This window comes from Mercenaria mercenaria, chromosome 4 (genome assembly GCF_021730395.1).
Source record: "Mercenaria mercenaria strain notata chromosome 4, MADL_Memer_1, whole genome shotgun sequence".
Taxonomy (NCBI): domain Eukaryota; kingdom Metazoa; phylum Mollusca; class Bivalvia; order Venerida; family Veneridae; genus Mercenaria; species Mercenaria mercenaria.
The window spans coordinates 82,499,211-82,520,419 of NC_069364.1; the positions used below are offsets into that span (position 1 = coordinate 82,499,211).

A 21,209-nucleotide genomic window follows, 5' to 3' on the forward strand; every position below is an offset into this window, starting at 1 on the left:
TGGTGTAATACCACTGTATTGTAATTTTAATGAATTGTAAATTTCACGGTTCGAATTTTGGGACGGAATTATCTAAAATAAACAAATCAGGTAAACAGAGTGAATTAAGTATTATTTTCGGACAGATGATTTTTAAAAAGATGTTTTCTTCCTTTGTTTTCAACTGGTCATTTAATAGTATTGTTAGTTATTTTCCAGATATTTTTTTTTACGTTTTGATTTCGTACCCTGACTTTTTCGTACCAAATTAATTATGCAGTATTATGAGTTGAGAATAGTCATCCTAGAACTAGATTTATTCATTCGTTTTGAACCATTTTTATAGATTTTTTTTTTCTAATGTCAAAGCAATTTTCAGTTATAAATCTAAAAATTATTTTAAAAAGTATCTGGGTATCAAAATTCAAACTAAAAGTTAGTTCTGGCTACCATAACTTTAAATGTCGCTTTTTTTTTTTGGCAGTGGCTACGATTACGGTACCGTAATCCTAGCCTCCAATTCTAGGATTACGGAAGTTCCGTATTCGTAGACAACCCTTTGAGAATAGGCTAGGAATTACGGAAGTATTTAAGAGGCATCAAATAAATGTTAAGACATGCATACATGATGTTGTAAACTTACTTATTTCATTTAAACAAAACGTATTAGGGTGTTGATTTCATCCGATTCTGATGCGCGGAAATCTAAATTTAAAAGACAGGCAATTTAATCAAATCATGAAATTTAAAGCATATATATAGATATTTTTTATAATCCTTTTGAGCTATTATTCAGAATATAATTCTTCGTTTGTCTGCCAGTTTTTTTTAAAAAAAAAAAAAAAGAAAGATAAAAAAATAAAATATTTAGTATGGTTTTGGAAAGAAAAACGTATGTCTACGGGTGTCGATTTCGCCTGTTTCTTTAAGATTATACTAACCCAAAATGGCTGATCGATAACACGAGATAACAGGACAGGCAAGAAATAAACGCTATTTTAAGTGAAATAAGTAAGTTTACAATAACATTTATACATGTCCTAACATACATTTGATGCCTCTTAAATACTTCCGTAATCCTAGCCTATCCTCATAGGGTTGTCTAGAAATCGGAACTTCCGTAATCCTAGAATCGGAGGCTAGGATTACGGTACCGTAATCGTAGCCACTGCCTTTTTTTTTAATGATTGATGCAAGAATGCATAACAGTATAACAATATCACTGTGCTAAATATTTTTAGCTAACTAAAAGTAAGAGGAGCTAAATAAGTTGTTTCAGTGCGACACAGCAGATTTAAAATGATGTGAGAGCTAGGTAAAACTTTGCTAAAAAAACGTAAGGTCCCTGTTGAGAGCAGGGGTTCCACTAGACCCGAAAACCCAAGAGTCCCAGGACCCTTGGGCCCAAATTTTGAAGGGTCCTTTTCCAAAATACAGGAGTCCTCTCCCAACACGTCAATATAATTGACTATATTTTTTATTCAGTAATACGTAGATCTTTACCTAAGAAAACAATAAACCCAAGATCATGTTACAGCATAATAAAAATGTCAGTCTCAGGTCATATAGTCTCATATTGTAAACTAATATTTATCAAAATTCATGTTATTTTGATTATGTTTTTCCTTCAATATTTCATTTCATTTTTAATAACAGAACAGTGCTATAACACTCTAGAAAAATGTATCCAAAATGTACTATCCGAATACTGTTACACTTTCAGAATGTCATCGGAAAGTAGTTTTTGCTCAGTTATTTGGCAAACTAAGCTAAATCAGCGATAGTTCCTCAAATAATGATGCTACTTATCATAAAAAACTGCATTGAAAGTCAGGTTTTTTATAGGAATTTTGGAAATATGCATATGACATCGGGTGTAATTTAGACCCGTGAACGGACATTCTAATCTTATTTTTGCTTTCGAAATTCATCAAAATTTGTGAAGTTTCTTGTTGAAATTACGATATGATCACTAAACAATGGTCTAATTTAAAGTTGGCATGAAAAAAATCTTGCAGGGCACTTTTCACATGCTCGGTAATCAGCTGCTTACGATAATTTAATTGGCGCCTTTTTTGACAGTACACAGGATTCGCTTTATCAATTAATTTCAACACTTCATTGATTTCTTGTTACCTATGTTCACTCGCCGTGACGTAACTTGCTGATAAAAAATCAGCGAGGCATGTCTACAGGAGAAAGGGCGGGATTTAGCAGAGATCAAAGGCAGGAGAGCATGACCGCGAGTGTTTATTTTGAATACACGTGTCTATCGTGGAAATAGTTTTACTGAAGGAAATTAATGATAAGAGAAAGGATTATCAAAGGAAAATGCCCCCGGGTCCCGAAGGACGCACAGGCAAGTATTCTGCCGGGTCCTTTGAGCGTCTTTTGAAAATCTCCCGGGTCCGGACCCGGGGTCCCGGGTCAAATGGAACCCCTGGTTGAGAGCGAGTATAAAATCCTACCAGGGCCTCTCATCTTGCATGTTACAATTTTTACTGGCTGCTGTTCTTCGGATAATAGAATAAGCCAATGATCCAAACAAGAAAGACTAGATGGGTGGTCACACAGCCACATCCCTAGAGTGGGCAGACCAATGCTCGGCGCATACCAACACTCGGCGTATATCACGTTTCTCTGGGAATTTCTTAATATATATTTAAAATATCAGCTCTTGTCAGTCCCTTTTCGTTTGTTTACATCACACGTAATTTTATCCAAGTGCGATTCATTTCCGGTATGGTCACGTGGTTACAGTAAAGCAGACGATGCAAGGCTAAAAGCCGTTCAGTTTTGTGGTCTACTCTCATTAAAACAGATTTTCTGGTAAAACATGTATTAAAAAAGTAGATTGCAGGCGGAATTATGGAGAAAAAAGCATTTTTCTTTTTAATTATTTTATTTTTTATACTTGAATAAACTATAAACCCTTATCATGGCATTTTATACGGACCAATTGTACTCCACTTTTCTGTAGCTTATGCTGTTCAAGTAATTGATATACTATGTGGACTAATGACACTTTTGAAAAGATTTCCAAAAATAATGGAAATAAATCATCAAATATCAGAAGTTATTGATTTCTTGAAGTTAGACTCACAGAATTGTGATAAATTATCTTCAAATGAATTCCTTCAGATAAGTGTTGATATAAAATGTGTTTATTCAATTTATATATGCAGAATAGAGAGAGGGGTAATTCACGTACATGTTTATGTACTTAAAATAATCGGTTAATCAATACAACCTATGTCTTGTGTTAGATATTTCTTATACTTCACTTTAATGCATAAATAGTTCAAAATTACAACCTGCAGATTAATATGCCGTACGCCGAGCGTTGGTATACTTCCGCATGAACCGCACGGGTTTTACTGGTACTATTTTTAGCTCCCGTCTATTACGTCACAGTGTGACTAGAAATATGTAAACAATATGGTTGAATACTCACAGATTGTTCTACAAACTGACGGTAAAAAAGTACGGTAAGTTTATGTAAAATCAGTTTTTAGATTTAAAATATGTAGTTTTTACGCCGAGCATTGGTCTGCCCACTCTAAAGGCTTTTGACAACACAACAACAAGGCTTTTAGAAGAGGTCTTGCTATAAAGTATACCTACAGCTGCTAGTCTCCATCTCCCCAGGTGCCCCCTTTTAGTTTTCTACCAGTTCGTGCCCAACTAGTTAGTAACATGGAGAAACATTTTGATTGGCTATTTGTCTTAATTTTAGGAAAATATAATTGTCAATTTAGAGTGAAATGGCTAAGATTTTCTGGTATAATCTTGTGCATAGCTTATTTATGTGACTAACTGTGATGGACAGGACTCCAGGAGGGCGGCATCTAGTAAAGTTGTAAGCTCTCTAACTTGATTAGGCCACATTTAAAAAAGTCTCCAGGGCCGGCGAAATCTGATTTTGGATTGTAGGACATTTGCCCCCCAGGACATTTGCCCCCCAATGAAAATGTACTACTGGACATTTGCCCCCCCCCCCCAGTTGAAATGGCAGATAGGACATTTGCCCCCAACTTCTTATTTTTAGAGTGGACATTTGCCCCCCCCCCCCCCCCCCCCCCCCCATATTTTTGTCCTATGTGCCAGTAGATATACTGTGTTTTATTATCAAAATTACTCTAAAAGGCAATTTTCAGTAAAAAAACAACTATTTCATTTATAAAAATTTGATGAATATGTTAATAACATTCAGGTGTTAAGGTAAATAATAGCCTATTATTTAGTTATAAAAGTGCTCATAACAATGTCATCATTTTTAGCTCATCTGATTTTTTGAAAAAAAATGATGAGTTATTGTCATCACTTGAGCGGTTGTTGGCGTCGGCGTCGGTGTCGGCGTCGGCGTCTGCGTCGGCGTTGCCTGGTTAAGTTTTATGTTTAGGTCAGCTTTTCTCCTAAACTATCAAAGCTATTGCTTTGAAACTTGGAATACTTGTTCACCATCATAAGCTGACTCTGTATAGCAAGAAACATAACTCCATCTTGCTTTTTGCAAGATTTATGGCCCCTTTTGTACTTAGAAAATATCAGATTTCTTGGTTAAGTTTTATGTTTAGGTCAACTTTTCTCCTAAACTATCAAAGCTATTGCTTTGAAACTTGGAATACTTGTTCACCATCATAAGCAGACCCTGTACATCAAGAAACATAACTCCATCTTGCTTTTTGCAAGAATTATTGCCCCTTTTGGACTTAGAAAATCAGTTTTCTTGGTTAAGTTTTATGTTTAGGTCAGCTTTTCTCCTAAACTGTCAAAGCTATTGCTTTAAAACTTGCAACACTTGTTCACCATCATAAGTTGACCCTGTAAAGCAAGAAACATAACTCCATCCTGCTTTTTGCAAGATTGATGGCCCCTTTTGGACTTAGAAAATATCAGATTTCTTGGTTAAGTTTTATGTTTAGGTCAACTTTTTCTCTTAAACTATCAAAGCTATTGCTTTGAAACTTGCAACACTTGTTCACCATCATAAGCTGACCCTGTACAACAAGCAACATAACTCCATCCTGCTTTTTGCAATAATTATTGCCCCTTTTGGACTTAGAAAATCATTTTCTTGGTTGAGTATTATGTTTAAGTCAACTTTTCTCATAAACTATCAAAGCTATTGCTTTAAAACTTGCAACAGTTTTTCACCATCATAAGTGGACACTGAACATCAAGAAACATAACTCTAACCTGCTTTTTGCAAGAATGATGCCCCTTTTTAGACTTAGAAAATCATGGGTAGGACAATATTTCTATTACACAAAAAAAAAAATCAGATGAGCGTCAGCACCCGCAAGGCGGTGCTCTTGTTTAATTTGTGCAATGTTTTTAAAACTCAGACTTGTTAATTTGGCAATTGGCAATTATCTACTAGAAAGATATAAGAAACAAGGACATTGTTATCGAAAATATGATAATTATCTTCTACTATGTTCCTAAAAAATCACTAGGGAACTTGCTTGTCCGTTTTTGTCAATTGCTGTTTTGTGCTTGTCCATATGAAAGTTATATAGTAAATTCTGGTAAAATTTCACTTGTCTGTACAAGCTTTGGGACAACCTGGGCAATACAGACAATTGAATTTGCCGCCCCTGGTCTTTGTTTGCTGTCTCTCGAGTCTACTCTGTGAAGTTGGGTAGGTAGGTAGGCAAATTATTTTTTTTATTCCAGTGCTACTTATAACTAATTATTTTATATTTCTCATGAATAATGAATAAAATATGAAAACATACCTTATGTCGTTTTATATCTAATTTGCTGATACTTTTGCGAATATTTAAAAAAAAAGAAATTTAAAAGATACAATTAAATTTCTTTCTGCTCTTTTACAACAATGACTGAAATTCTAAGTTATCATTTTATTTGGAAGAGTCTGGGTAGGATGTGTAGTGGTGTAAAACGTATTTCATTTTGTAGGGTTGATTTTTTTTTTTTTTTTGATAATTTAATTTTGTTAATGTGTGTTTTTAACAGACAAACTTATTGTATGGGGAGAGAGTGTGATATCTGATGAGGCTACGGAGCCATGGTAATGGAGTTTAAAAGGATACACCGAAAAAAGTCACACTCCCAATCTCCAGACATCAATCTAAAAATTTACTTCCGTAAATACTGTGTGCTAAGACAATCTACATTTCTGAAACTTTACTTAAAGTAATTTACATAAGCCTCTAAATGTTGAAATCTATTTCAATTTTGCATACATGTATGTTACGAGGAAATTACGCACACATTTAATTAACAGAAAACTTACGACACGCACGTGTATTGTTTTCCCGCCAAAATATAATACAGAGTGCTTCAGCAATAAATTCATTTTAGTGCTCAGAGTTCAGGATTTTTGTTTACTGTCTGTATTTCAAATCGTGAAACGTGAGAATCTGAGCTATTTTCGTAGTAACATCCAATAAATTGATGAATTTTGCGTGGCAACATCCATAACGTTTTTGGTGGCAGTGCCTACGAGTTTAATCGGGAGAGGTGTATTGAATGAATAAGACAGGTAACCCTTCTCAGAACCAGAAATGGGCAGAAAATAGTAATTCCCGCTGTAAATACTCTTGATCCATATTGACCTGAAAAAGAGACTGGAGTAACCCTTCTGCAAGCTCATATCTCGGTATTACTTATCCCAACTGAATGAAACTTAACTCTGTTTTTTCTTTTTTACAAAATTATGCCCCTTTTACGACTTAGAAATTTTTGGTTAATGTTTTGTATGTAAGCTGGTATCTCAGTACTCACTAATGAGAATGGATTGAAACTTCACACACTTGTTCACTGTCATGATCTGACGTGCTCAAAGTAGCTCCCATAACTCTACTTTGCATTTTGTCAAAACTATGCCCCTTTTTCGACTTGGCAGTTTTTGGTTAAGCTGGTATCTCAGTATCAACTAATGGGAAAGGATTGAGTTTAATTTAATAACTCTACTTTGCATTTTTATAAAATTATGCCCCTTTTTCAACTTAGCAGTTTTTGGTTAAATTCTTATATGTAAGCTGGTATCTCAGTACCCACTTATGGGAATGGATTGAAACTTCACACACTTGTCCAAGTGCTGTCATGAGCTGATAAGCACTATGCAGGTTGCATAACCCTATTTTGCTTGTTTTACTAAATTAGGCCCCTTTTTCGACTTTCTTATTCATTCAGTCGACAAGGCTGTTGAATAGTCGAGCGTTGCTGTCCTCCGACAGCTCTTGTTGGTACATACACTGACAAGATATGAAAACGCAACAAACATAACGCCTGAATGTATTTTTTACTACAAAAAGCATCACCTCAAAATGTTCAACAGATACACATCTCGATACTCTATACCCACTGTGTTAATTTTACAGTCTGTTGTGCTGATTAAATTTGAACCCAAATTACCCAATATAGAGTATCGAGATGTGTATGTGTTGAACATTTGAAGGTGATGCTTTTTGTAGTGAAAATATATATTCAGGCATATGTTTGTTGCATTTTCATATCTTGTCGGTGTACATGTAGGTGTATGATGATAATAATTATGTTGTCTGACCTTACACAAGGCAGCTAAACTAATCCAGTTATATCCAGAGTCTGTTAATTAATACCAATGACCTTTGTGTTTGAACTCGGCACTCCTTTGACAGCTCTAACAAGTACCGTATTAGGAATTTCATTAAATGGTGCTCAAAAATCTATAATATCACTTGGATTGTTACCAACGGTTTTATGATTTATGATAATATTAACTGCTAAGGAAGTAGACTGTGTTTCAAAAGAAGGAAAAATTAAAGTATTTGAAGCTGGATATTTTGCGTCATTGAATTACAAATCTATGCAATAATTTTTGTGCATTTTATTTTTCAATATCATAGTTTGTAACATTTGGTCACTGATATGTGCCGAGTTTTTTTGATTGGCACATAATGATATTGTGGATTGGATCTATTTGATCAGAATTAAACTTACAACAATATTTAACTTCTTCAGATTGGGTCATCCAGTTGGCAGATGGGTTGGTGGTTCTGCTTAGTGCCTGCCTGAATCTGAAATGATGCCGGGCTGGGGCGGGTTGGGGAGCCCCTGACCTCAGGTGTTCTTCCACCATCAGAAGTCAGATTATGTATAGCTGTGCATGTGTGATGTCATGTCAGACCCGACCAAAAGAAATCATCTACTGGATATTTTAAACACTTTTTATTTTCAGATCATACACAGAGCGAAGACATTTGAGAGTCAGAAAGTTCAGCATGTTATAATTTTTCAGGTAAGTCTTCTTCATAATATGCTTGTAAAATAAACATTTAAGTCATTTGATAGTTTTAAAACATAAATTTAAAAAGAATCAGACACATACTGTTCGTTGTTTGAGATTTATTAAGGTTGTTGTTGTTTTGAGGTCTGTCTTGTGTTGCAGCTTTGCCATGGGTCAAAATCATGATTGAGTTCAGAGTCAACCAATCAGGTGTGGGAATTCTGGGATGGGCTTAAACCTAATTTTTTATAAATTGGACTATGGGCTTAATTGTTCAAAACTTTTTGATGTAGATAATCTGTCATAAATATAATTATATTGATGGAAATGCACAAAATGCTGATTGTATCGATAGATAATTTATAGATTTAGTGCTATTAGTAACAGATCTAGTAACATTTATTTTGTTAGATTAAGTGGACAACTGCAGGTACTAATATTGAGCAACTCAATTCTGGTTTATGTTCAAACCATGGCCATGTCTTATTACTTGCTCAAGATAATGTGGCATGATTGTGTCATTTGCATCCTTTGTATTGGTGTATTTACAAAATGTTTATTATTTCATATGGACCAGTTATCTTGATTATGAACGAAGAATATATATTTTACATTTTATTTACTGACAGCAATATCCAAGTTTTTCTTTACTCATATCAGATATAAAATATAAACATGATTGTGTATATTGATCCACTCAGCTGGCATGTTGTCCTAAATGGTTAGTACATTGATTCAGCAGACACAAGATTGTGCTAGCTTCTGTCAGGGCGTTTTTTTTTTCACTGAGAGGGGAAGGTTGCATGGTTTTTGGGCAAAAATAATTTTTCTCTAGAATCAGTAAAAAGTGAGTACTCTGAAAGTGACTAGTGGTATTGACGTAAGATTTTTGCAAGGTATTTTTATAAATAGCCAAAAATGTTGTGCAGAAGGTAGTAAAACGTTGCAACGCTTTTGAAATAATGCAGAAAATTTACATTGTTCTTGATGTTTAGCAAAATCTAACTTTTATTTTCACCCACTTTATCATTTTTCTGTGTCATATATTCATTCTATGCCAAACTTGTTGGAAATCATGACCATATTGAAACATTTCACCCAAACTGTGGGTGAGTAGCTTTAGAACAAAAGGAAATTTTGAAGAAAGTTGATAGACCAGTTAAATTTCAAAATCATTGCAGTTTTCCAAGAAACCCTTTGCAAAAGTAAAAACACACACACAAAAACATGGTATTTATTATGCTTTTAAGTACATAGAATTTTATACAATTTATATTTACAGTCTCTCTTAAAAAATTTGCATGTCTTATTTTTCTGCAAATTTTAAACAAAACCTTGGAGGTTTTGATCTAACTTACGGAATATCTGTTGTCTGGGATAGATTTATTTATAGCTTCAAGCCGAGATATTTCATTTATTGTTGAGACATTAAATTCAAACAATGTATAGCATTTAAATAATTGATGTGATTATGTTAGCTGGAGTATTTTTGATTTAGATAGGCTGCTATGTTTGCCAGATAAACTTCAGTAAATTTTACAGTATAGGAGAAATACAGGAGGCTAAATTCAAAGATTATGGCCATCAAATGACATATTCTTGCATGATGTTAAATGCTTTTCTGCAAAACTTTGCTTTAGCTTTGTGGATGCTCGATTTTGTGTACTTCTGTTTGGTCTTTATGTTTCTGCTTATTTCTTAATTTTATATCTTTGCACCTAATATGTAAGGGTCAGGTTGGCAGAGTGCACAGAGCTGGTCACTTAAGTCCAAGGTTAAGGTCACTAAGAGATCCAAGATTTCCTCTAGAATGAATGAATGACATGAAGATTTTACATCAAAGATCATTAAGTCCAAGTCATGGTCACATTTTGAGGTCAAAGATCAAATAGCTTCTGTTATTTTCTGCTCCACATCTTCTTTACCAATGAAAGGATTTTCATAAAGCTAGCGTCAATTTTTTTACCACATCAAGATCCAAAGGGCACAACCCAGATCACTATGTCCAAGGTAAAGGTCACACTTAAAGGTCAAAGGTCATGATCACAGTATTTTACTTTCCCTGTATCAGAACAGCATCTGGAGATAATAATTTCCTGTGGTAAAAGGTACCTAAAATAAAGGGGCCTCCTTGATTGAGTTATTATGATCACTGTCTTTGAATCTTTCATCTCTGTAGGTTGGAAATTCTGTCTTGGGATGTAAAAACACACATTCAGTGAATCCTAAACCTAAGATAATGTCGGAATATCAATGGATAAAGTCAGGGAGTACAGGTTGTAGTTTGGAATGAGATACTAACTAGATTTGTCTGGTGTATAAATTTCCTTTTCATCTAGACATAAAAATCTTTGATTAATTCATTATTCTGGTTGTGACAGAATTGTCCAGATCTAAATTCATGTTTCTAGTGTGTTAGAATGCAGGAATTATTTTCATAAAAAGCAATTTATTCCTGCATATAATTGTCTTTTGCTATGTACAGAAATATTTTGGTTTCATCAAATTCTTAAAAAAAGTTGTGAAACCCAATTTACATTTTACAGAAAAAAATTGAAAGAATGAATTTGGTTTCCAAAAGGAATTTGAAATGTTCGAATTGTAAGCATAATCCCTCAAAAAATGGGTAATAATAAAAGTACCGTAGGTATGTTGATTGGCTGACAAATTGCATCATTGTTGTGTCTGCTCTGTAGCTTGAGACCCTACCAAACCACATGTCCTCCTGCAAGAAACATAGGTCTTCTCATTTAATTAGATTTGAATAACTAGAGATATATTGTCAAGAATTTCCAGATAAAATACCAAAAGTAGAAGTGTCTGGAAGAGTAAGTGTAAATAAGACCAATATATATAAAGTTTAGAACACCTATATTTCAGAAATTTTGTTGGGTTAAACTCTCACAGGCATGTTTATTGGCCATATGGTGACTTTCCAGCTTTTGATGTTGCCCCACCATGTATTGACTTCAGGCTTCCATAGAGACCCCAACACAAAAGAACAAGGTGTTATGATTAAATCTTTCTTTTTCATGGAAATTTTAAATAACCTTGATATCAATTCCTCGGTATCTGATGCTGATTCCAGCAGATATTGGGATTTTGTGCTGAGCAGAAATTCTAATAGCAACAGGCACCATGATTTAAAATACAGTTCAATTATAAAGTTGTGCATGGAATTTCATCGTGAAATAGTGTTGATTTTTATCTTGTATAAGGATTTTCATCTTAAGGTGGTTGACCTGAAACAAAAATCTGTAATTTCCGTTTGATTATGTATTATTATTTGCTGTGTTGGCATTCCATGGCGATTGTAACCAATGCAAGCACACAACCTTCCATGCCAGCAGGGAACTGTGGAAATATCTAATGGAGAAAATATAATCAAGTGGAAATTGCAGATTGTAATGAAGCGTTCATTGTGCTTAACTTGGTATTACCACTGGGACAATATTCCAATTATGGTAACAGTAAATGAATCAATTATTAAACTTGATTTTGCATAAAGTGAGAATTAAAAACAGGATAAAATCATAATTTTAACTACCATGTTAGGCAGGAAATCTTGTGTGAGCTGAGACATGCTCTTTTACATTAGAGGAAATTAGATTAGTGATAGGCTTAGCTGATGCAAAGAACTTTGTCTGGTTTTCAGAATGACACTTAAAATGAACCTCTGTGAATCGATTTATCTCATGGAAGTAAATTTCATGGTCTGCCAAGAATTTTGTGAGGATATAAGACATGGATTTCCATTCATCCAGATAAAATGAATGGGAATTAATTTTCTTTCTCTTTGGGATTTAAATTCACAGATTGACTCAACTAAGAAATTAAAAAAAATAGTCCCCTCGAATATTAATGATTTCATGGTATTGATCAAACATGCATTGTTCTTGGCTAATGGAAATTCATACCTTGAGATTCTGTTTTCAGGAGTACTGAAACTCTTCTTGGAAACGTTATCAAATATACAAAAAATAATGGCGTTTCATTGATTATAAATTGTGATAAAGGCTTTGTTAATTTCTTATAAATTTCATTTCTGCAGTAAAAAACACCAGATTCTCCTTAAATTGAGAAGGTCTGCACAGCATAATCATTCAATGCAAGATCAAAACAGTTGTATTTTCACCCGTTTAGCCATACACATTTAAAATGGACCTTAAAGTTTTATATGACAAAATCAGCTGCATCATTAAAAATCTTTTTGACACTTTGCAAAAGATTCCTTATAATAAAGGTAATCTTGAATTCCTCTGAAACTTAGCTTAGTTGGAAGTATTTTTATTTCTGGAAAAGGCCAGTATTTTGATGGAATAGCTCTTTAATCTCCACCCACTCATGATGTAAAAGTAGTCAGAAAGCTTTTTCTCTCAGTTGAGATTCTCCTCGAATATTAGAAGCTGTTAACAATTAGCGAGAATTTTCCAATAGATGAAGGATGTGGCGCTTAGTGAGAATTTTAAGTAACTTTGCTATTTAGTGAGATACAAATTGCAAAAAATTAGATATTGCAATTTTGAAATTAGTGTTGAAGTAGAGGGTTGAACAAAAGACTGTCATTACTTTACAACAGATTCCTGAGTTTAGCTCTGGAAATACTCTGAACACAGAATCTGATATTATATAATATGATATATATTTATCCAAGGTTCTTGTTATTCATGAGGCTAAAAAAGAAATTTGTCCTGAGATAAAAAGCCCTGCTAAGAAATCGTGTCATATCCAGATAAGACAGCAAGATTCTTGATTGTGTGTTGGTATTGGAATTTTTTGGTATTGTCTGGAAATAGGAAAATAGGATTTTGGCTTTATTCTCATGTATATTGACATTGATAAATGAATGTCTGAAAACAGTGATATCTCTACTGATAAAAGAACCATTGTGAAAAATTCCCAACTGGATTTGATATAAAAGAATCTTTATTTAGAAAGAACTCCTTCACTAAATGGGAAAAATTTCAGACTGGATTATTATGTAAAGGAATCACTAGTCAGAGTAAAATTCTAACTTGGATGTTATATAAAGTAAACATTAATCAAGGGAAAATTGCCAACTGGATTTTATTTTCACAGACTTAATAAGACAGTAAAAGTCTGACAGGTAGGTTGTAATGATATTTATATACTATCTGAGAGAATTGATTTGTTTACACAGTTAAAATTATAGTCTTGTGAAATAATTGCTACTTGCCAGGTTTTCATAAAGTTGAACAGCATCTATAATATGATCATTGCTTCTGTTGTGTAGAAGCATTTGCATTTTAAATGATTTATTGGAAGGAAAACTTTATTGCAACATCATGAACATGGCATCAAAGATTTTTTTGGTGAGCTATTTTTATACTCGCCGAAAAGGGCTGCATATAGTCACCAACTTGTCCGTCTGTCTGTCCGTCTGCCCGTACGTCTATCCATCCATCACACTTCTTGTACAGAGGATAACTAAAAAAGTATTGAAGATACCAAGTTGTAACTTTATACAATGACAGAGCTCATTGAGAGGAAGTGCAATGACAAGGAACCATAACTCTAGGTGGACCCAATTTTTAATTATCTCCTTTTTGTCGAAAACCTTGTCTGGGGCATAACTTGAATACTTTGTAAGGTTTTGACTTGATACTGTAAGTACTATTGATAGAGTTCAGGGTGAGGAAGTGCAGTGATAAGGAACCAGAACTGTAGGTGGTCCCAATTTTTAAATTATCTCCCTTTTTTTGGGCAAAACTTGAATGCTTTTTAAGGTATTGACTTCATACTTTACATATTGTCTTTTAGATACAAGGTTATCTGTGGTAAGATCAATGTGAGGTGAGCAGTACAGAACCTTCAGAGTTCACTTGTTTTAAACAAATTATAACAAACGATTAAAAAAGTTGGAGGGGCCTCTGTGGCCGAGTGGTTAAGGTCGCTGACTTCAAATCATTTGCCCCTTATCGATGTGGGTTCAAGCCTCAATCGGGGCGTTGAATTGGCCTCTGTGGCCGAGTGGTTAAGGTCGCTGACTTCAAATCATTTGCCCCTTATCGATGTGGGTTCAAGCCTCAATCGGGGCGTTGAATTGTTCATGTGAGGAAGCCATCCAGCTGGCTTACGGAAAGTCGGTGGTTCTACCCAGGTGCTGCTCGTGATGAAATAATGCACGGAGGGGCACCTGGGATCTTCCTCCACCATTAAAGCTGGAAAGTTGCCATATGACCTATTATGTGTCGGTGTGACGTTAAATCAAACAAAAAAAAAAAGTAAAAATAAAATAAAAAAGCCTTTTCCATCACCATGTACTAAAGTTAGGTCTCGGAACAAATCTTTCGACAATGATGCAGACAGAATGTCCCTGAAAGAATGGCTTAACATGACTAAATTAGCTTACAGATGTCAACTTCTCGCTTTATATTGCTCAAGACATTGTAGCAGAGACATGTTTTGTAGATATGATCAGTTTAATGCCAACAATTCTATGATACTCACAGACAAATGGTATATTTCTGTGGCACATTATTGATTTCCTTGATTACTGATTGTGAATTTGTAGCCTAGTGGCAGAGCATCCATTCTGAGTTCAGGTGGTTGCGTGTTCAAACCCTGGTCGTATTAGCTTAGACTGAAGAATATTGAAGCAGCTTTTTCTCTGTATTGGCTTAGGTGCATTAGTAACATTGATACAACTTCTTCTCATGACTGCCAGGCCTTAGTATATGTATATTGATCAGTAACATTGAAACAACTTCTTCTCTTGATTGGTCTTTGTGTTTTGATTAGTAACGTTGAAGGTATACTTCTTCTCCTGATTGATCTTTGCTTATTGATCAGTAACATTGAAACAACTTCTTCTTTTGATTGGACTTTGTGTATTTATCAGTAACATTGAAGCAACTTCTTTTCGTGATTGGTATTTGTGTATTGATCAGTAACATTGAAACAACTTTCTCTCTTGGCTAGTCTTTGTGTATTGATCAGTAACATTGAAACAACTTCTTCTCTAGATTGGTCTTTGTGTATTGATCAGTAACATTGAAACAACTTCTCTTGATTGGTCTTTGTGTATTGATCAGTAACATTGAAACAACTTCCTCTCTTGGCTAGTCTTTGTGTATTGATCAGTAACATTGAAACAACTTCTTCTCTAGATTGGTCTTTGTGTATTGATCAGTAACATTGAAACAACTTCTCTTGATTGGTCTTTGTGTATTGATCAGTAACATTGAAACAACTTCTCTTGGTTGGTCTTTGTGTATTGATCAGTAACATTGAAACAACTTCTTCTCTAGATTGGTCTTTGTGTATTGATCAGTAACATTGAAACAACTTCTTCTCTTGACTGGTCTTTGTGTATTGATTAGTAACATTGAAACAACTTCTTCTCTTGACTGGTCTTTGTGTATTGATTAGTAACACTGAAACTACTTCTACTGAAACTTCTTTTTCTCCTGATTGGTCTGTGTTGTTTATATATTACTTTGAAAAATCTACTTACTACTGTAGTTTTATGCTTTTTTTTAGCAACAGCAGTGAAAAATATTTCTCATTGCCGTAGTCAAATTTTTAGCTCACCTGAGCTCAAAGTGAGGTTTTAGGATCGTTGGATGTCTGTAGTCTGTCATTCCATCTGTCTGTTGTCCATCTATCCATTGGCCTCAATTCCTTCAAGAAATATCTCCTGCTAAATCATTATGCCAATTTCAGCCAGACTTTTTTTTTGCAGCCTCTGTGGCAGAGTGGTTAAGGTCTCTGACTTCAATTCACTTGCCTCTCACCGATGTGGTTTTGAGCCTCACTCGTGGCGCTGAATTCTTCATGTGAGGAATCCAGCTGGCTTAAAGAAAGAGGATGGTTCTACCTAGGTGCCTGCCTGTGATGAAATAATGCACGGAGGGGTATCTGGGGTCTTCCTCCACCATCAAAGCTGCAAAGTCGCCATATGACTTGTAATTGTGTTGGTGTGACTTTAACCCAACAAAAAACAAAAAGAAACTTTTTCTCTTGTGTGGTCCCCTTTTGGATTCCTTCAAATCTAGGTCACCCAAGCTGAATTCTGGTTGCCAATTAAACCAAAATGAAAAACTTTAAAAAAATCTCCTTGAAACCACTGGTTGATTTTGAAATGATTTCACAGAAATGTTTTTTGGGTGATCATCTACCAAATTCCTTGAAATCAGTCTGTTTCGTTAAAAAATAGGGCCAGTCTAATTTTCCCAATATTGCTATATGGGAAACTTTGAAAATCTTCTCTGAAACTGCTGGCCTTATTTCAAAATAATTTTACAGCAATGTTCATTGCATGTCCATGTATAAATCCCTTCAAGCTGTGCTGATTTGTTGAAAAAAAACATGGCCACCAGGGGACAGGACTAGTTTTCTCAATATGGCTATATGGAAAATTTTGAAAATCTTAACTGAAACTGCTAGCTTGATTTCAAAATAGTTCCATTGCAATGTTACTGAGGTGACCCTCTTCTTTATTCCTTCAAATCATTGTTTCGAAAACCATGGCTGCCAATGGGCAACATTCCCTCAAACTGCTAGCCCAATTTCAAAATAATTGACACTAATGCTCCTTTGGTGACCCTCTACCAAACTCCTTCAAGCCATGTTGATTTGTTAAAATATATGACTACCTAGGGTGGGCTAGTTATGTCTCCCACCACATAGTGGTGTGGGAGACATATTGATTTACTCCAATCTGTGTGTGTGTCTGTGTGTGTCTGTGTGTCTGTCACAAAGCTTGTCCGCACTCTAAGTCGAACATTTCTCATCCGATTTTCACCAAACCTGAACAAAATGTGTTTGACCATAAGACCTCGGCCAAGTTCGATAACTAGCCAAATCGGTCCAGGCGTCTTGGTGTTATGGACCTTGAATTACCAAAAATCGGTCTTTTTACTCTTGTCCGCACTCTAATTCGAATATTTCTCATCCAATCTTCACCAAACTTAAACAAAATGTGTTTGACCATGAGACCTCTGCCAAATTTGATAACTAGCCAAATCGGTCCAGGCATTTTGGAGTTACAGCCCTTGAATTATCGAAAAATTGGCCTTTTTACTCGTGTCTGCACTCTTAATCAAACATTTCTCATCCGATCTTCACCAAACTTGAACAAAATGTGTTTGACCATGAGACCTCGGCCAAGTTCGATAAATAGCCGAATCAGTCCAGGCATTTTGGAGTTATGGCCCTTGAATTATCGAAAAATCAGCCTTTTTACTCATGTCCGCACTCTAAGTCGAACATTTCTCATCCGATCTTCACCAAACTTGAACAAAATGTGTTTGACCATGAGACCTCGGCCAAGTTTGATAACTAGCCAAATCGGTCCAGGCATTTTAGAGTTACGGCCCTTGAATTATTGAAAAATTGGCCTTTTTACACATGTCCACACTCTTAATCAGACATTTCTCATCCGATCTTCACCAAACTTGAACAAAATGTGTTTGACCATGACGATAAATAGCCAAATTGGTCCAGGCATTTTGGAGTTACGGCCCTTGAATTATTGAAAAATCGGCCTTTTTACTCTTGTCCGCACTCTAAGTCGAACATTTCTCGTCCGATCTTCACCAAACTTGAATAAAATGTGTTTGACCATGAGACCTCGGCCAAGTTCGATAACTAGCCAAATCGGTCCAGGCATTTTAGAGTTACGGCCCTTGAATTACTGAAAAAATCCGTCTGTTTACTCTTGTCCGCTCTCTAAGTCGAACATTTCTCATCCGATCTTGACCAAACTTGAACAAAATGTGTTTGGCCATAAGACCTTACCCAAGTTCGATAACTAGCCACTTTTGATTTATGGCCCTTGAATTACTGATTGGATTCACTCATCCAGACCATCTAATTGGATCCACTCATCTAAAACATCTAGAGAAACTAACATTTTTCATAGGGGCAGTTGTGGGAGACATGCGCTTTTCTCAAAAGCATCTCTAGTTTTCCCTTTCTTTTTATATGGTAAACTGTGAAAATTTTCTCCAGAAATTAACTGCTGGCTGACGATTTGAAAATAATCCTATAGCTATGTTTCTTGGTGGACACTGTACTAGATTCCTTTGAACATTTTTTTTTTTTCGTTAAAAAAAACTTGACCACAGGGGTTGGAGCTAGTTTTCCCATTTTGACTATTTGGAAAACCCTGAAATATTCTACTCCAGGGCTTTTTCAACCTGTCTCACGGGGCCAATATTCGGACCCATTCCCAGTGCCAAATATGGTCCATTTTTTTCCAATCTGGAGCAAAAAATTCCCAATCCAATGAAAAATTTCCCAACCGAAATCAATTGCTTTCTCTTATTCAAAGATAATTCTTGCACAGCAAGTTTTGTTTGACAAGGAAATCAAACAAAATGTTGGAAAAACCAACTCATTTCTATTTTTAGTAACATGACCGTCTGCAACCTCGGCAAAAATTAAATACAAGATTTTGCTGAAGAAATGTATGATTTGTATGCAAAGATGTCTCAAAATGCATAAAAACATCAATATTAATTGAATAAGTACCCAAAACGTGTTGACAGGTAGTTCTTATACCATTAAAATCAATTGTCACATATTTTTGCGACCCAGGTTTTTCACTCGAACATACACGCACTTTGCCACTCTACTATTTGGAAAATTTCAGTTATAATTTTGGTGAAAATAAACTGTAAACAAAAGTTTAAACATAACAAATGAAGAGTTATTGTATATTTTGGCAATATTGGAAAACAATCCTGAAAAAATAAATTCTCAGAATTTCACAAGGGGATACTGTCTACCAGTAAAATTTGAAAGTGAAGATTTAAACTAAAATATATTAATTAAAAACTCACTTGATTTGTCGATCTATTTTCACAATTTTGACAATTTACTGTGTATAAAATTCCCAATATGACTAGGGGCCTTTTTCCCAAAAACCCGGCCTAGAAAAAGCCCTGTACTCTGAAATTGCTGGCTTGAATTAATGATAATTTCACAGCATTATTCCAAAATTACTCAGTCCAGCTATGAATGTCAGGTGAATGATCTAGGGCCATTTTGGCACTCTTGTTTCTTAGTTCTTCTTGATGTTTTGGGGTGGGGGATGAATTTGTTTGAACCTGTGATAATTTGTTAATTAGTTTTCAGATGTGAAATATTATTTGTAATGTAAGTTCTAAGACATACTTCAGTAGATATCATTTTGTGAAAATATCAAGTAGATAAGTCAGGAATGGTAGTATTTATAGTTTACCTGATATTTGAAGAAGGGTTTTTTATGACAAAATCAGTCTATAAAACTGAATATTTGTTGCCTTAGTAATGGATTTTAAGTCAGCAATTATGTTATGATAGAAATTATATGAAATACGATTTAAATATATTTTTACAGTGCTCCATCATACTATGGGATGTGCAAGGTAACTGTATGACTGAAAAATATTTTTATGCATAAAAAGTGTTGTAAATCCATGTTCTTCGTAGTACGTTCTAATATACCCTGTAAGAAGTTTTGTTTAGTTTGAATCTGGCATTTAGCTAGTACTGAGGATTTCTTTTGGGTATTGTAAAATAAGAAATATTTTTAAAGGGATTGATACAACTACTTAGACATTTTATATTTATTTCGTGAAAAATTTCTGTGTGAAAACTCAATTTTGTTACCTTTATGTCAAAAGTTTGATTTAACCTTGCACTATTTGAAGCGGGGCATTTAGATAAAGTTATTGGATCATCTGTCTGTCTGTCTGTCTGTCTGTCTGCCTTTCCCCTCAGTTTCTGAAGAAAGCTCCTGCAAAGAAGCATCAAACATGGTAGGCAGGTTTTTTTCTGACAAGCAGATGACCCATATCCATTTTAGATCGGTCGCACAGAGGTTAAGGTTGCAGTGCCCTTGAGCTGAAAATTGGTTTCCTATCAATAACTGAAGAAAGTTTCAGAGCTGGAACTTCAAACTTTGGTTGATTGTGGGTGGCTGGTTACACTGGTCAGTTTTGAGGTTGATTGCTTAAAGATCAAGATCATGGTGACCTTGAGTTAAAAATCTGTTTCTAACTGATAACTGAAGAACATTTTAGCAAAAGAACCTAGAATTTGGTAGGCCGATTGGTCATGATTGGAAGAAGAGCCCATTATGGCCCCTTTTGGACTTAGAAAATGTCGGATTTCTTTGTTAAGTTTTGCGTTTAGGTCAACTTTTCTCCTTTACGGTCAAAGCTATTGCTTTAAAACTTGGAGCATTTAGTCACCATTAAAAGCTGACACTGCACAGCAAGTACGGTATACTCTGCATTGCTTTTTGCAAGAATTATGGCCCCTTTTGGACTTAGAAAATCATGGATAGGTCAATATTTCTATTACACAGAGATAAAAAAAAATCAGATGAGCATCTGCACCCGCAAGGTGGTGCTCTTGTTTTCTACATAATCATTGATAATTCATATGGCACCATTCAAACTATGTATGTTTGGATTTTTATCACTCTCATACTATCAGGCCTGCTTTTTGGATATAATATTATGTTGCTTAAAGCGACAGTTCTTGTCAATGATTAATTTCACGAAATGTTGGTCATGCAAAAATGTCTGATTTTACAATATATAGTTAATTGTACGTCACAGTGCTTGAAATTTAAATGTAGTTTATATAATTATAGGAATGCACAGTATTTTTTTGTATACTGGTGTTGATAGTGGTTCATACAGTAGTGGTTTATGTTATTTTAAGATATATCATATCTGGCTATGCTAGGACATATGTAATTGCATGCTTAGAAAAACGACAGGAGTAACGTTGTTTCAAAAGGAATTTGATAAATGTGATAGACAATGTTATTTTGTTGAAAACAGAGCAAGATCATTTTTAAAATTGAGTTGGCAAACCTTAAAATTGTGATCTGAAAAATATTACCATACATATGGGTATATACAGATCAAAATGTCAAGATAATTACCAGGGTGCAAAATTTAATGTCACAATAGCCATCCCTTAGTAACTTATACTTGTTTTGCCATGTCAGCATGTTTTATGTCATATG

General features: G+C 34.8%; 1 protein-coding gene across 3 annotated transcripts in view; it reads left to right on the plus strand.

Annotated features, from left to right (window-relative positions):
• LOC123552309 (cytochrome b5 reductase 4-like) overlaps nucleotides 1-21,209 on the plus strand; it is a 76,896-nt gene continuing 55,687 nt past the window's right edge. Inside the window, exons 1-2 of one of the 3 annotated variants that reach the window (XM_045341864.2) lie at nucleotides 1-90; nucleotides 8,171-8,230. Coding sequence is in view for 2 of the 3 variants with exons in the window: in XM_053541814.1 (XP_053397789.1) it covers nucleotides 19,580-19,593 (14 nt within the window). In the remaining variant the exon portion in view is untranslated. Of the gene's footprint in view, nucleotides 91-8,170; nucleotides 8,231-12,996; nucleotides 13,326-19,565; nucleotides 19,594-21,209 lie in introns of those variants that run through there. The other 2 variants (XM_053541814.1, XM_045341863.2) reach the window with 2 other exon arrangements.